A 17,795-nucleotide genomic window follows, 5' to 3' on the forward strand; every position below is an offset into this window, starting at 1 on the left:
ACAAATTAGACCTACGATGAAGTTAGATCATTATGGGAATGGTGTGACCACTTTTGTAGCCAACGGAAAGTTAATCCCCATTTACCACCTGTGAATCAAGTGTTGAAATTCTTGAGCCAACATTTTCACAGTGGATACCGCGGTTTGTGTACGGAAGGTCAGCTTTATCATCCTTTGTCACCATAACGATAGTCCGTTGGGACAACATCATTTCGTAAAACGGTTTATGAAAGGCATGTTTCGTTTAAGACCATCATTGCTAAGATACTCCGTCACTTGGGACGTTGAGGAAGTGTTATGTTCAATGATGAACCGTGGAATATCACAGGATATACCCATAAAAGACCTTTCTATACGTTCAGCTGTTCCTTTGTGCTTACTCTCTGCATAGCGAATTCAAACTATGCATTTACTACATGTAGACAACGTAGTGCTTAAAATTAACCATTGAGTTCATAGAACTTTGTTGAATTTGTTGAAACAATCTAGACGTAGTTACCATGTAGGAGAGCTGGGTTTTTTTAGTTACCCTGAAGAATGTTCGTGCATATTTACACTGGACCATTAGGGGTAATGAGCCCAAGATGTTTGTTGGAATTCAACGGCCACACAAGGCAGTGTGCAAAGACACAATTTGCAGATGGGTGAAACTCGCATTAATGAGAGCTTGAGTGGACGTTGCCATCTTTAAACCACAGAGTGTGCGATCTGCTGCGACTAAGGTGATGTTTGATAATAATTCCACGAACTATCTTCCTGACTTAGGGGTTACGTGCCCGCCCACCCAAGTCCAGATGATCGATGCAAACATTCTTACCGTAAGACAGACTAGTACACAAGCGCCTCTCGTCACAAACCCCTAGTCAGGAAGATGGTTCACGGAATTACCATCACACTTCACCTTACAGGTAAGTCTCGTTTAATTGTGTGATTCTCGCCGATGTGACTGCAAATATTAACCCACTCACTCACCATAGAGCATGTATTGAATTTCCTAATCCATGTCAAATTGGTTATCGTCACGATACGGCGGGTCTATGTGAACAACGTGCTCACAACATGTGGCTGATTTTTTCTAGACCTAGAATCACATTCACCTTCAGCATTTTAGGGCAAACATGTCCTATCTTTCCATGAACTGATGAGTGACACAGTTTGAGGAAACTAAAATTCCATGTAATCACGCCCATACCGTCAGAAACGGAGTCGGTAGGAGTCATGGTGTCATATCCAGATCAAGTGCTGAATCAGCTGGATTGTAGCTGAAACGTCACCTGGTGAAAACAGCATCATTTGGACAAAACGGCACCTGGCGTAAACGGCACCATTTGGACAAAACGGCACCTGCCGAAAGCGGCACCATTTGGACAAAACGGCACCTGACGAAAACGGCACCATTTGGACAAAACAGCACCTGGTGAAAACGGCACCAACGACATCTCACTGTGGCTGAAACAGCTACAAATCTTAAGGCAACAACTAGTTGCTTTTCAGTTTTACTTTCGTGAAATACAAACCATATCTTTGGCAAGTATGAGTTGTTTAGTTTTATTTTGGTGAAATAAAGGAATAACTTAGGTGAGTATGATCAACATTCAACGAAGCAGACCAGCCAAGAAGTAGAAGTGATAAGGTGGGTCACCGAGAAAGTAATTAACAAAACACTCACCATCCGCCCACAACGATAATCTATACAAACAATCATGGAAAGTTTGTCCTGATAATAGGACTGCAGTATGGTTCGATAATAAATACGTCTTCTCTGCTTGGAAAGTGCATCCCATACCCAAGCGGCTTGCAGTATTTCCGGAAAACGTTTCTACAATCGTAAATAAGTAATTCCGTAAATGTAATGATAAAACAAATAATGCATTTTAATGAAAACATAACATATACTGATGCTAATATTTTTGTTACAGAAATCAACAACTGCTCGAACTTACTGGCGCTGCAGTGTCAAAAACAACACGACCACGTGTCCTGCCTCTGTTATCCAGTTTGGGGCTTTGTTTGAAGATGGGAAACACGTACGTGAAACTTGCGCCAAGAAAGTAGGGGATGGAAATATTCATGTTTTTCTCACTACCTTTCAGATTTACAAAGTGGGTGAGTTTAGATTTGAGCCGCTTTCAGGGATATTAGAGTTATTAAGACGGTGGAGATATCAGAACGTAGCTACACACTGTGGGAAACACAGGTCACTATTTGTTACGAGGGAGGAGTGCAGAGAAAGGGACAGACAGGTGTGCGAGAGAGGGACAGACAGGTGTGCGAGAAAGGATAGAAGTGACATATCACAGGTTAATGAATCAGTAACTTTATCATACAATGGGTAGAGTTCTCGACAGGATAAAGCCAACAGATGTTTTCGGTATCCGTTGGGGTCATATACGGATACGGATGCAAATTAGAGAGGTCATATGCAAATCTTAGGGACTGCTTTCACACTGTAAACAAACATGGCGTCACGCCCATCTATCGGCGATCGTGTCCAGATTGACGGCCGTGGTTACAGTACTCTTGAGTGCCTTGATGAGGGAAAATTCGTTTCTATTTTGTCAGATTTCAAACTAAGTTAATATTTGTTTACAACAATGCGCTCTTTAATATAAAAGCTGACTGGGAACTACATGACGTAAGGCAGTCAAATGAGTGATCAGTAGAAAACTGCTCACCGAGCTTGTGACGTATTACTACGCACATATTTAAATTTGTGACGTCACAGATATGCGGGCACATCTCAGTAAGTTTAGTTTCATGATCTGTGGCAAATGAAATCACATTTTTGTTTGATTTTAAAGTAAGATTGACATTGTATGATAAATAGGTTATTGCACTGGGAATAAACGATATGTATTTAGCTCGCCAAGGCTCGCTAATTGCAATATTTATTCACAACGCAGGATATTAACCATCCAAAACACACTCGCATGGTAACCTATATTTCTCGGCACTTATGCACGTGTTTCTCGAACAAAAAAGATTGTGAACTGTTTCAATATTTTAATGATAGATTGTTAAAAAGCTGTTTTATTCTTAGGACAAAAATTCTACAAAGGCCTCACAGAGTTGGTATGATGTTTATAGTTTTCATGCGTTTATAGTTTTCGAGTTAGATTGGTAACTTTAGACTGTCTGACAGCTTCGTTTGTCTGCACACATTGTACCCATGTGGGGAATCGAACCTTGTTGTTCGGCATGACGAGCGAACGCTTTAGCCACCTGGCTACCCCACCACCACTCCTGAACATTTCAAGCTCCGTTAATATTTTCCATCAGTATATATGTGTATGTGTGACTATCTACAAATGACTACCTGATAAGATAAGAACTGATAGGACGCCGTTTTTATGTCTAAACACGGGTAGAGGACACAGGTGTGCCGACAACATCATGGTAAGTGCGTACTTTTAGGTTTTGTAAGGTTTAGTTTTCTTCAAGTCATTCATCTCCATTTGATGCATTTATTCATTCTGCAATTTTGCTACTGACTATCATCTTGATGACTGTCCTTCTCATTCAGGTGAATCAGCTGATATCGTTATTGGTGATCCTGCTTGGGGCAGCGTCAACCATAGAATCGAAAGGTACGCGGAATGTTGTTTCTCGTTTTGTTTGTTGCTTATTTTATCGTCATCCATCCATTTGTCCAGCCATGCAGGAAGCTACAGTTTTGTAAGTCCCTATTGTCTCTAAAATGGTGATCTAGCTGCAATTGTTGGCGATCTACAGCTTATTTTCTTGTAGTGTATTGTCATCAACAGTTAAAATATAATGTTAATTTCTACGTTCTGATACAAATCTGTGATATATTGGTTGTTTTATACCTTTAATTTCCTGTCTGGGTTATATAATTTACCTTTGTTTATTGTAAAATATAACATCTCTGTAGTCACGAAATGGCTGAAATATTATCGATGTGACACAAAAATCTTAACTCACTCAGTCATTCATTTCTTTGTTGATCGAGTTCTCATCTGTGACCTGTATTCGATGTATCACATAGACTCAGCGTTCAAATCCCTTTTTCCCACGCCGTAGGCCCGTAATGGTCCTGGACTAGAATAGGCCTTCAGCAACCCATGCTTGCCATAAAAGACTGTGCTTGTCGTAAGAGGCGACTAACAGGATCGGGTGGTCAGGCTCGCTGACTTGGTTGACACATGCCACCGGTTTCCAATTGCGCAGATCGATGTTCATGCTGTTGATCATTGGTTTGTTCGGTCCAAACTCGATTATTTACAGACCGCGGCCATATCGCTGGAATATTGCTGAGGGCGTAAAACTAAAGTAAATATGGCCCTGAAAAACATCCCCGGTTATGCTCTGCAGTCAAGGATGTAGGAATTCGACCCGTGAGGATCCGGGGTAGAATAGGTCTCAGTAGCCCATGCGTGTCCAAACAGTTGACTGATTGGAGACGTCTGTATGCGTAATTCATTCTCAGATTTGCAGTGTCATAACTGTTTTGATGTGGCATCCCCCGAAGACTGCCTACAATTTGTTACCTGCGGACAAGATGAGGTAAGACCATCACTGAATATGACATTGTTACGTGAAGTTATACCCTTATCTTTGTATTGGTTAGTGTGCATTTTCCAGTCGGCTGGTGCTTGTTTCGTGGCAAGCCTGTCAGGTATGATGAAAAGAGTGCATTTTATTTGTCATGTGCCGTGAAGACCCGGGTTACATTTGTTTCTCAAACACACATGTGATTACCTGTTGATAGAGCCATGTCGTGGTATGTGCTTGCGTAAATCGATGCTCAAGATGGTGATTACTGGATTGCATGGTCTGTACTCGATGTTTGTACAAATGACTCAGAGCTGGAATGAGTGAGTGGGTTGGTTGACTATTTATCGACACATCGGCAGTATTGTAGCCATATCGTGACGAGAGAAATTTAGTTCATATACCATTGGAGACAAGAGTACAATATAAAAAACGGGATAGATCGCCAACAACTGAAGGTAGAACCCCTAATAGGGCCCATGGGGACTTACAGTACCTTTACTGCCTGCACTGACCCTAGCTGAATTTACTCCACCCCTTCAGCTGCTGGCGAGTGTAGGGAAATTTAACAATAATGATAAAAAAAAGTCTACGCACAAGATCCTGGTAAGTTCAAATTTTCCTTTGAAAATTTCGGGACTTACTTTCTTAGGCAGACATTAATTTTACAAGACTTCAACATCCCCTGAGGAGTACAGCAAATTCTGCACAGAGCGGGAATACTGCTGACTACGGCATAAAGAGGCAAACAAACAATTTATCATATTTCGTTGTTATATCAATTACAAATGATAAATGTCTACATGAGCTGTGCCCACGGTTGAAATGGTAGCATGCATCTTCATGACGACTCATAACGGAACTGTTACTGAGTGTACACGAAACAAGATACCTTCGTTCCGCTCTCACATGCATACGCTCAGATACTAATCAGTAGATCATCAAGCGTTCCTTCAATTGCGTTGGAGTAGCAAAGTGGGTCAAGCGTTCATGCTTCACGCCGAAGACCGGATTCGATTTCGCCGATGGGTACAATGTGCGACGCCCAATTCTGTTCAAACATAACAACACTGTGAAGTCAGGTTTGGTTACCACAGCGACGTCAAGCTATATTGTTATATGCGTATGCGAGTGACATATGGTTCAGTGCTGGACGACATATTTGATAAAACTAGGAGATTTTCCATTTTCTGTGATGAAATGTGAAAGTGAAAAAATAAATGTACATCTGGTTTGGTATTATCTACACCATCTACAAAATATAAGTTGTGATCAATTCTTTGAATGTCAACTAGAAGTGAAAGAAGTGAAGTGAAAGAAGTTGATATCCATAAAAATCTTCATTCTTATAAGTTGTGATGCTTAGTGAAATCTCCCATAATACAACACTTTTCGTTTTATTGACAGCAATGTACAATCATTATTCCTGGTAACTTTCCCACACAGATAATATTGTCTTATGAAAGAACCACTGTGACTGTTGACGTGTGTTTGCAAGAGAATTAAAGATAAGCCTGCCGAGAGTCAGGAATAAAATGAAGAAGTTCATAGTCAGCGGTGGATTTTCAATGCCTTCTATTGGAGGTACGTTCTCCTGTTGTCAGAACGTAACGTATAAACAGAATATTGTCCGTCACGCTAGCGGCCGGGTTCGATTCCCCACATGGATACAATGTGTGAAATCCTTTTTCTGGTGATCCCGCCCTGATATTGCTGGAACATTGATAACAAACGGAGTAAACTCACTGTGTCATTATTTCTTTGTTCGTTGTTATTGCCGCACTCAGCAGTACTCCAGCTATATCCACATATGTGAATGATCGAGTCTGGACCAGACAATCCAGTGATCCACAACATGAGCAATAGTCTACGCATTAGGGATACCATGACTTCCGTTTCCAACGTGTACGAGGCGGACTATATACCAGTAGGGTTCATCGGGTTGATGACGATGCGTTGTAACTCGGATCTTCACGGTTCAGTCATCAAGAGGCAAATGCATAACGAGATGATCAGAGAGGTTAGGTAAGTCCCGATACATTCAAATTAAATTTAAACTTACCACTATTTCAATCGTACAATATTTGTGATTATCCGTGGCTGTATTTGTCTCCAAACTCCAGTTCCTAAATCCAACTGGGTCCATGCAGGTAGCAAAGGTACTGTAAGTCCCAAAGATTCCTACTATGGTGACCTACCGTCAGTTGTTGGTGATCAGAAGCTCGTTTATTATAAATTATATTGTTAATGAAATGTTGCTTAATTTTACACATATGAAGGACTTTAATCTGCATAATGTTCACAACTCGTAATGCGATACATGTTGATTTCCTTCAGATAAGTTACGTTAATAATCGCTATATAAGATTCAGAAAAAGAAACGCATAAACCCAAAATCTGTTGCGAAATCGTTGTATTATCAAACACGCATAACTCGTCCACCAATTGAATTTAGTACAAGAGTTTTGCACAAGTTAAGAAAAAAGAAAGAAATGTCTATAGAAACAAGTAGAAAAAATATATATAATGCAGACGCTGGGCGTTATTTACTTGTGCTAATGTGTTACATATGTTGACGATTGTTTGAACACAAGTTAATAGATTTATAAAAACAACACTAAACGCCTGTGCGTTTCTTTATCCTTCTTTTTTCTTGTTTATGATAGTAGATGTAATTAACTATTATCGATCACTATGATCTATATCAACAACTAGTCCTTGTGATATGTACAGTACCAGTATGACTCATGTGTTTCTGACAGCTGTGTTACACCAGGGAGTACACTGACCACAACGGGAAGATAGGATACCACCTCGGCTGTGAGAGCGCAGGGGTAAATACATCACTATCTAGTGTATCATTTAATCACTTGGCCACTTAAATACCTCCTTGTCGTCTCCATCGGTCAGTGTCTTCACTGCCTTGTGCCGGGGTCAGACGAAGCGTTCCCTCGTCAAGATAAAACTCAGGGTTCGATTATCCACATGGGAACAATGTGTGAAGCCCATGTCGGCAACATTACAGCATTCCGGACACCTTCTGCCTTTTTGGTTAGGGTTAGGGTGACATGACACTCGATATCCGGCATTCTGTAACTGTAGCACTATTTGTGGTGTTGCTGATGTCATCTAAAATCCTCACACGCCCACTTATATGCATCTGACAAGCCGTTAGTAAACATGACGGTAAGTCCCAACAAATCAGACCCGCAATCACTCATCTCAGAACGCATCATTAACTCCCTCGATCACGACATCAAATGGCATAATGTTAAAATATTATAAAACAACCTCAAGTACTTATCCAAACGAAAAGTGGCAGAAGCAGTTCAAATCCGCAGAAACACAAGCCCTGGATCAACAGAGACCAAGTATAAAAATATCCCATCACTTCAGCCAACAATGAAGTGATAAGAACAACAGCCCACTCCAGCCGTCACTGCTCCTATTTGCCACGTATAGTTTGTTCCGTCACCTCAACAGCTGGTTCCTCCCAATGTTACATTGATAGTCCCACCCAATACTTGTGTCATCTGATATCAGAGAGCAACACTCGCTCATTAAAGTGAAAAAGAGATCGACAAGCCTCTCGATTTGATTAAAGTTAAAAATATCCGTGTCCTGCCTCGGATATGATCACTTTAATCAGTGCGTGTTGATTTATTTGATATGAGAAGACAGGAAGTATTTTATTTTCCACCCACAATCATTCTTCATCAGTTATCAGTAACAGGAAAAACCTATCGTAACACAAAACTGCCATTAGGCTACCTGAACAGTGATCTCACTGAGGTCATAGCATTGTGACCTAATCAAGCTTAATGACATCATAGCGTTGATGATGTAACAGCATTGTGACAGTTCAGTGATGTGATGTCTACAGTGTAGACATCACTTGTAGCGTTTGGAAAGCGAATCAAAAATGAATGATTTGGAGGGTATTTTTTGTTTGTTTGTTTTTTTGTTTCTTTGCTATTTTTGTCCAGAATCAAAGTTAGTATAGTGAAATGCTACGACTGCACAGACACATATTACATTGCTCTTTTAATTTTCTTTGTGACAGATATGTAATATTTTGCAAAGCGCGCAAGATCTGCTCGGCAAGAGGTCTGTCGGAGGGATGGACTCTGAAGATCCGTCTCAAATGTGCTACAAATGTTGTAATAAGGCCCTGTGTAACCTGGACGTCTGTGGCACAACTGTGACAACTGCGCCCACTTCTACGGCGGGCGGTGAGTACAATATCGGCCACATTCACGCGGACCTCTACAGGTGTCGGTGAGTACAATATCGGCCACATTCACGCGGACCTCTACAGGTGTCGGTGAGTACAATATCGGCCACATTCACGCGGACGTCTACAGGTGTCGGTGAGTACAATATCGGCCACATTCACGCGGACCTCTACAGGTGTCGGTGGGTACAATACCAGTAACATTCACGCGGACGTCTACAGGTGTCGGTGAGTACAATATCGGTCACATCCACGCGGACCTCAACAGGTGTTGGTGAGTACAATATCAGTAACATTCACGCGGACCTGTACATGTGTCGGTGAGTGCAATATCGGTAACATTCACGTGGACCTCCACAGGTGATGGCGAGTACAATATCGGTAACATTCACGTGGACCTGTACAGGTGTTGGTGAGTACAATATCGGTCACATCCACGCGGACCTCAACAGGTGTTGGTGAGCACAATATCGGTAACATTCACGTGGACCTGTACAGGTGTCGGTGAGTACAATATCGGTAACATCCACGTGGACCTCAACAGGTGTTGGTGAGTACAATATCGGTCACATTCAGGTGGACCTCAACAGGTGTCGGTGAGTTCAATATCGGTCACATTCACGTGGACCTCAGTAGGTGTTGGTGAGTACAATATCGGTAACATTCAGGTGGACCTGTACAGGTGTTGGTGAGTACAATATCGGTAACATCCACGTGGACCTCAACAGGTGTTGGGGAGTACAATATCGGTCACATCCACATGGACCTCCACGGGTGTCGGTGAGTACAATATCGGTAACATTCACGTGGACCTGTACAGGTGTTGGTGAGTACAATATCGGTCACATCCACATGGACCTCTACGGGTGTCGGTGAGTACAATATCGGACACGTTCAGGTGGACCTCTGCAGGTGTTGATGACTATAATATGCGTATCAGGCATTAGAGTATGTACCATGATTTTCAATAGTGTATTCATGCATAAGTATGTTACGATAAGGTAGATGGCAACAATACAACAAACAAACAAACACTTTCTGAAACTTCAACAGACGTAATCCATAAATGTTGGGATTGCCAGAATTTGGTATTTCGTACTGGGCCAGGAAAGGTGCATAAACATATGAAGATTGCTCTTCTGATTTGTGGCTGTGTGTGCTGGGTCGTTGTATATTTGCCATACACTGAGACGGGTTGTCCAAATGATAGGTGGACGGCACCTCAAATGGTACTAGAATTTGCACTGCTCTGACGGGGTGTAACGTGCTAGTTGTGCCGGTGGCGTATGTTGGCATTGCCATACACGTCTATCTACTTCAGCTCACTCGGCAACAAAAAAGAAACATGATCTGGAGCATAAACTGACATTAAACTGAGGTTCTGAGTCAACAGCGACACACAGCTTCTGCATTGTAGCACTGACAATATATCTTGATTCCTCTTCGCCACTACCAAGAAGACAATTTAAACCGCACGGCGTTGACTTGTTGTGTTCTTTAGGTTGTCCCCGTAACTTCGTGAAGTCTCCAACGAGCTGTTACCATTTAACTGTGAAAAACTTAACGTGGCACGACGCTAGGAAGGCATGTCAGAAGATGTCGGCAGACCTTGTGTCTTTCAACACCCCTGAAGAATACCAGTTCGTCCGGAAGCATGCCCGTAAGTAGAAACATGGCGTGTTGTACCAGTGGTGATCCTCAGCTGGCGCATTAGCAAATTGAAGGGTGTTGGCCAGTTAAAGGTACAACAAGATGTCTTTGGTGTGGTTGGGAAGCTTGAAATCCCTAGTTTACCAAAACTGGCAATTTCACTTAAAATGCCATTTTGTCCCATTTCCATGGTAACCACACTATTTTACAGTTAACATTACTGTTATAGGTAAAGGATTATATCACCAGCACTGGTTATTTTATTATTTTTTTTAGAATGTGTGTGATGCTCCAAACCCTACTCCATCACAGCATGTAAAACAAGAATGCTGAAGTCAAAGGTCAACGTCACATCGGTCTGATTGCTGAGTGAGTGAGTTAGTATTTAACGTCACATCGACTGTATCTTAGCCATATCGTGACGAGAACATTTAATAATGAAATGAAATATATGTCTACTATAAAAACCTGTCAACGAATGACAGTAAAACAACTAGAATATCACAAATGGAATTACAGTTTGTTGTAGAATTGTCCCTACCTGCTGAGTGTATAATAAGCAGAGCACAATATTTGGTACATGACACCTCTCTGACTCTATCTTCTGAGATTTTCAGAAACAGGAGCCTCATTAAACTTTTCAGCCAATGACAGCTTTTCAGTCGATCTGAGTTGCCCCTGTTTGATGAGGTCGTGAAACGATTTACAATGCATCTGGCTCTCTAGTTACGCCAGTTATATTATATATTATAGAAGAGTGCTATATATATATGCTTAGTCAGTGCAGTTCTGCAGCGAACAGTAACATTGATGTAATATCAGATCCGTACCAGGTCGCCAAGTTCTTTTTCAGTGGCAGAGCCTCGTTTTGCTATTTCCACGATCTCCTGGTTTCTGTTTGTCCTAGCACGCTTCACGACAGAGCATGTTGCACCACAGAGCATGTTGCACCACAGAGCAGGCTGTACGACGTGTTTGCAAGGGATAGAAGGAGTCTGGTGTTGCAATATACAAGTGCTTAGACATATCAAATCATCCTGATTAATATTTATGCATCCAATTAAATGGATTAGTCTAAATTTTCTGGACTGGTTATCGCACTAAGTTGCGCAGTAGGACGGAACACGCGGGAGACAGCAGGTGACGAACCGTTTGCCATGGGGGAACCTCAGTGTGACTGATTCAATTATATTTCAAGGCAACCTAGATCACAAACAGAAACTATCCGTGCAAATGACGCGCTGTGGTGTGATGGCCAAGTGGTTAAAACAATCGCTCTTCATTCCGGGTTCGATTCCTAACAATATATAATGTTTGATGTCTACTGTTTGTAATAGTAAAGGTCCGGGATAGGATGGGCCTTCAGCAACCCAATGCTTGCCATAAAAGGTGACTCTGCTTGTGGTAAGAGGCGACTAACGGGATCGGGAGGTCTGGTTTGGTTGGCACATGTTATCGGTTCCCAGTTGCACAGATCGATACTCATGCTGCTGGGCACTGGATTGACTGGTCCAGACTCGATCGTTTTGATGTTTCTACGACACAAAACTAAATGGACCTCATGGCCAGGCTCGCTGACTTGGATGACGCATTTCATCGTATCCCAATTGCGTACTTCGATGCCCATGCCGTTGATCACTGGATTCTATGGTCCAGACTCGGATATTTACAGACCGGCGACATATGGCTGGACTATTGCTGAGTGCGGCGTAAAACTGAACTCACTCTTGTAACTATGTCGGGTGATGTTGCTGGAATATTGGTGGAAGTAGTATAAATCGCAACTCATTCTATCTGTACTTTGACAAATCTGGCCACTTTACAATCAAATTTTGTATTTGTGAGTAAAAATAGGATTGCTATTTCAAGACTGTATTTTGATTGTTACATTAAATCTTGCAACCGTTTGTTTTGTGTTTTTTCAGCTGCCGATAAAATACCCTGGTTCTGGGCTGGAGGCTTCTACAACACCACGTGGCAGTGGGTAGACGGGTCTATTGCCAGCAATATACAGTGGTATACAGGCTTTCCTAAGCATGTTTCAAACGAGACCGACTACCGTTTGGCCATAAACAACAAGACTCCAGAGAGGTTCACCTTATACGAAGCTCTCCGAACCAGCGAGAAAGCATTCATCTGTGAAAGGCCGCATTTGTCTGCCTAATAGGTTCACATCAGTAAAACTACATTTCATCAATACCGTTTTGTTGTTTCTACGACACAAGACTTAAGTGATCTCATGGCCAGGCTCGCTGACTTGGATGACGCATTTCATCGTATCCCAATTGTGTACTTCGATGCCCATGCCGTTGATCACTGGATTGTATGGTCCAGACTCGGATATTTACAGATTCGTGAGATATACCGATATGGCAAAATTATTTACAATAAAAGTCTTCAAGGGCGCTAAAGCGCTAAAATATATTTAAAATATATGACATACGAGAGGTGTAAGTAATATAGTCGCGGCTGTTTGTTTAAGTTCCTGCATTGCAGCAGTAGCTTTTCTGCTCCTACACATAGCACAAGTTAATGGTGTGACAAGGGTGTTAAATAGTAGAGCATTAGCAGAAAATCAAAACTCAAGTCAGTTCAACAGTGTACCAATTTATTGCATTTTACAAATGTTACAAAAATATATATGATTCATGTCACACATAAATTAGAGATGTACAAAAAGAAACATAGTATACTTGTAATTTCTTCTTGGCCATTGAGCATGAAATAAACATCTACCTGAACATTAGACATCTTGCATTCTGACAGACAACAGTGGTTCTATATATACGATGCACAGTGTGTCAGTCTTGATAGGAAGTCGATAACTGAAGTTGTAAAGTGTGAACATTTATCATTGACGAAAATTGGTTTGCATGTGTCGAACACGTCATGGCTCACCATGCACAGGGACAGACAATAACCAGCCAGGCATGACCTTGTTAAGTAGGTGGTCAATGATAATCCCATATTCGTTAACCTTGGTTGGATTAACTAAATCCCGTCATAAATCACGGTAACAAGCAACATAACACTAGTTTCTATCATTCTCCGGCACTGATGGACATAATGACAACATCAGCTTTGATGACCACTGATCGATGCGTTACTCAGCTGTGTATGGAAGCACCACTGAATACGGGGCACACAGAACTGAGGTTCGCCGAGAACCTACCAGACACCCAGGTTGGCTCACTGGACGGACCAGTACATTGTCTCCATGTACTAGTGACTCGTGTACCATCTCTTGCGATATCAGTCATGTAATTGAACCATCGTTGCTATCAAAGTAATCACATTTGGAGTCCCTCGTTGATTGTTGAAACTGGGAACCTTACCAAAGACGTGTAGTGTTACAGTACTCATTGTGAGGATTTTAGCGCTAGTTCTGTTAACGAACTTGGTTATCTGATAGATGATTCTATCGATTATCTCCCCTGCGATTCTCAGTACAACTCAGATGATTTTACGCATTCCTGCAGCACATGCGATATAGTTCTCAATAACTGTGGTCGTTATTTACTGGAAGTCTGTCAGCAGCTTCATGTACATATTGAAAACGACCGTGCTGTTAGCGACACACCTGGTAACTAAATATTTCTTTCACATTGAAACTGCAGTGTTTTAGACTATTTTATTATCTCGAGTGAATTATTTGTCAATATTAAAGACATGGAAGAAATGTCAAGGTCAGAGTCAGATCATAAGGTTCCGCGATATGGCTGCGATACTGCCGATGTGACGTTTAAAACTCACTCACTCACTCACTCACTCACTCACTCACTCACTCACTCACTCACTCACTCATAAGGTGCGACACTGTCCAGTATTAATACATCATACCACAGAAAACCGTTAGGTCACTATAACAAAAGTACCTGAATGTAATTTACTAAAAACGGAAGTAAATGACTATAGTTAAAAGTGTAACAGTTGAACAACTGTTAATAGATTTTATCACCCTACTGGTGGAAAATATAAAAATGGAAGTCAAGAAGTGATAGATGTTATCATATTGTGTTATTGCAATGTAACTTGGTGTTTGACAGTGCTGAAGAATGAGGAAGGAGAAGTTTAAAATGCTACCTTTTTCAGAAAGTACTAGACTGATTGTAATGATTCAAACGAGCCGTAGGTGATTGAACTTCAACGGCTGAGCTACGTATGACGTTGTTACGGTTAAGAATTTGCCGTGACAAACGAAGTAAGAAATCCCCCGTGAACCAGCAAAACAGAACAAAGACAAGTCATAAACGTTCAAATTCTGTTTAATTAATAAGCAAAGAGAGCAACGTACACAAAGTCAAAAGTCAATTTCAAAATACTGATTACAAATTCAATACAAATGAGACAAATTCTAAGGCAATGGATCACAAGATATAATATAGCAAACTCACCAAAGTCTTAGTGCGAGAGAGAAACAACTATTCATGATGTAAACACAGCGATCGGTCTGACAGCGGTTAATATAGATTCAGGCGTTGACAGATTTGTTGGCGATGATGAATACACTCCAGAATGTGTCCGTGTCGTCGCAACACGGCAACCAGCCTTTTTATATATATACAGTCATTTCCCGAAAGTTCGGGCTCATACGACCATCGCCAACACTGTAGAGTGCCCTCGAATAAGTTTCCTGGAAGTAAGCACATAGAAAACCAAGAGCGGATAATTTCCGGAAAAAGGCGGGTCATCTATTATATGAAATGTGACCCATCATAATTATTATTCAAGACACAAAACGTTGTGACCCAATGATAATTATTACTTAATTAATAACAAAAATATACAAAAAATACACACTCGTGACAACGTCACCTAACAACCGGCATACGGACGTTATAAAGCTACAGTGGCCTACTCATTTCTGATAACGTGCGGACGTTTTAATGATAATTGTATCCGATTTGGCTATAAAACACTGTACTCCACATGTTTTAATATTTTTGAGGGACTATTGATTGGTATGCTAAACAAAGTTACAGACAAAATCGTGATTATAATAGCCAAATATGACTGATCCAAGACAAACTTCCAATTGTCTGTCTACTGAAAAACGTGATAAAAAATTAGGCTAATGACCTCTAATAACATGTCATGTAAATCTCTTAAAATATCTTGTTTCTGTGTTGCATTATAGGCTTTTTCCAGATGAAAAATGATTGATATAGCATGGTGGTTATTTACAATAGTTTTTGTGATGGACGATTCTATTTTGCGAAAACAACATTGAATGTTTCTTATAAGATTATCGGTTTCTAGCAACCATACTAATCCGTTATTGACCACGAGGTCTATGGTTTTGCAAATGTAGCTAATTTGTGAAATATATAGGTATACAGATTTATGGATCTGCATGTTCATGGCTGGACATAGCTACTGAAAATATGGCATGCCACCACGAAGGTGGAATGTGCTCTGTTGTCCAAATGTAATGAAACATGTTCAGAAGTGTTTCAACACATTAATTGAGTAAATATTTTAGGGTCTGATAATAGATATTATCATCTCTTCTTGCTGAACCATGAGCTTGCTCTAAGGCAGTATTCAGTTCATGCAGTGAAAACAAATCATTATAGTCTTCACCATTTTCTGAATGAAAGTTGATTTTCAACTTTGATGATTTTCACATTTCTGAATCTTTGGAATATAACTGAATGCAGAATAATGAGTAGCTAAAGTTTCACCCAAAGTGTATATGTTAACATAGTGTGTCCATCATCAAGATGCTGAACATTCAGCGATATAAAGTTTTGTTTTTTTCAAGATTTTGTTTATTTTGTTCAATAGTACGTCGAGCATTGGTATTATTTATGTTTACATTACAAAATTGTTAACTGTTGGGTGACAGCAAAAGAACTTATTTCTCGTTTCCCTACACTTCCTACCTTAATATCGTCGGTGATAATATCGTCGCGAATATATGGTATGGCTTATGAATTGTTACAATATTCTTCAGAGAACATCTGAAACAGATGATTGGAATGTAACTTCATCTACAGGTAAACAGGGAAAGTGCCTCCTGGAGCACCTTTCATTTCAGTCCAAGATACGGAGTGACTGTGCCATTATTGAATTCATAAAGTTCTTGATCCAGGTGTGACATCATGGCAGCCCTGACACTGAAGCCACTTTTAGAAACAACGAGAACCTGACAGCGACTGAGAACAGCTTGGTCTAGTAGCGCCATCTCAAAGCCCCAAACAGCATTTGGCTTCTTTCCCTGTCTGTCAACATGAAGCACCAGCCCATCAGTGTCAATTTCTCTAACACCAAAGTACTTCCTTGCACTTAACCGTACGTCCATGGAGTCAGTAGCAATGAACACACGACGTGCCCATTTGAATTTAGATAGAAACGTCCACACATATTTGACAGTGGATAAAGCATTGATCTGAGTTGCATCGTTTGGAATGGTTGGATTTCTCCTCATTCGTACATGGGCACAAATCAATTCATCTGTTCTCGGTAATTTGCTCATAAACATGTCAATTCGCTCCTCGAAATGTAGAGATGGCTTCATGAGAAGATGCCAAATTGTGTGAAACACTTTGCCAGGGTTGGGATTTCTGAACGGTTCTGGAACAAGGTGACCATAATGTGGACTCTTTTGAATCAGTGTGATAATGTCCATATTTGTTCTTAAAAATATAACATCCCTAGGGTGCTTGACGTTGAAGTCGCCATTACCGTCTTTAGGACCATTTCTATTGTCTATCCAACGGAGAAATTCCTTACTTAATCCCTGAAGTTCGCTTTCTCTGATATACCAGTTTACAATATTCGGAACGTAGAAGAGTTTTATATCAGATGGATATGTCATGTTGATTCCAAAACGCCGTCCTGTTACATTTGCTAGAAGATATGCAGCTACTATTCCTCGTTGTCTATCTGCCCATCCTCCACACGATCTCTGTACGTCACAGAGGTAGATGATATAACGTATCTTGGATTGGTGTCCATCGTATCTGGGCTTCTTGGCCTCTCCAACCCTGAAATGTTTCAACAATGTATCTTGTATGTGATGGTTTAACGGTTCTTCTCATCCCCGTTGAAGATGTTTTGTACTTGATTTGGAGTGAGTGATAGGTTCCGTTGGTTTAATCTTCGAAGATAATGCTATGTATCATGTATCATGTATCATGCAGGCGTATCATGAATATCAATGTGGATTTATAAACTATAAATTCGAAAGGGAACCACTGGTGTCAAGATCACTAAATACATGATACTGCCACAACTTAGACAAGGGGTCATCCACATAATTATGTGCCATGCAGTAACCCAAATACCTAAAGACAAGACGATGTTGACAGGCAAATATTTTTTACTATGAACAGGAACATACTATGGATTACCTGTGGTTTGACTTAAGAAGAAGCATCCATCCAAGGAAGATGGT

General features: G+C 40.8%; 2 protein-coding genes across 2 annotated transcripts; one reads left to right on the forward strand and one right to left on the reverse strand.

Annotated features, from left to right (window-relative positions):
- The first annotated feature begins 2,459 nt into the window (after positions 1-2,459).
- LOC137260385 (uncharacterized) lies at positions 2,460-12,560 on the forward strand. The gene is made up of 8 exons (XM_067798054.1): positions 2,460-2,514; positions 3,524-3,587; positions 6,011-6,096; positions 6,636-6,676; positions 7,275-7,346; positions 8,576-8,744; positions 10,248-10,406; positions 12,322-12,560. The coding sequence occupies exons 1-8, from the start codon at positions 2,460-2,462 to the stop codon at positions 12,558-12,560; spliced, it is 885 nt and encodes a 294-aa protein (XP_067654155.1).
- A 3,867-nt stretch (positions 12,561-16,427) lies between these two features.
- LOC137260387 (uncharacterized) lies at positions 16,428-17,777 on the reverse strand. Its single transcript, XM_067798055.1, has 2 exons — positions 17,752-17,777; positions 16,428-17,385 (listed from the first exon to the last, which is right to left on the reverse strand). The coding sequence occupies exons 1-2, from the start codon at positions 17,775-17,777 to the stop codon at positions 16,428-16,430; spliced, it is 984 nt and encodes a 327-aa protein (XP_067654156.1).
- Between the last annotated feature and the right edge of the window lie 18 nt (positions 17,778-17,795).

This window comes from Haliotis asinina, chromosome 13 (assembly GCF_037392515.1).
Source record: "Haliotis asinina isolate JCU_RB_2024 chromosome 13, JCU_Hal_asi_v2, whole genome shotgun sequence".
In the NCBI taxonomy this organism is placed as follows: domain Eukaryota; kingdom Metazoa; phylum Mollusca; class Gastropoda; order Lepetellida; family Haliotidae; genus Haliotis; species Haliotis asinina.

What these genes read in the sequence shown, in the direction of transcription:
- LOC137260387 (XM_067798055.1), bottom strand. Translation starts at nt 17,777, where the DNA reads ATGCTTCTTCTTAAGTCAAACCACAG. An exon ending in CTTCTTAAGTCAAACCACAG is followed by an intron (nt 17,386 to 17,751) that starts GTAATCCATAGT and finishes GAAACATTTCAG; the next exon opens with GGTTGGAGAGGCCAAGAAGC.
- LOC137260385 (XM_067798054.1), top strand. Translation starts at nt 2,460, where the DNA reads ATGGCGTCACGCCCATCTATCGGCGATCGTGTCCAGATTGACGGCCGT. An exon ending in GTCAACCATAGAATCGAAAG is followed by an intron (nt 3,588 to 6,010) that starts GTACGCGGAATG and finishes TGTGTTTGCAAG; the next exon opens with AGAATTAAAGATAAGCCTGC. An exon ending in TTCAATGCCTTCTATTGGAG is followed by an intron (nt 6,097 to 6,635) that starts GTACGTTCTCCT and finishes TCCAAACTCCAG; the next exon opens with TTCCTAAATCCAACTGGGTC.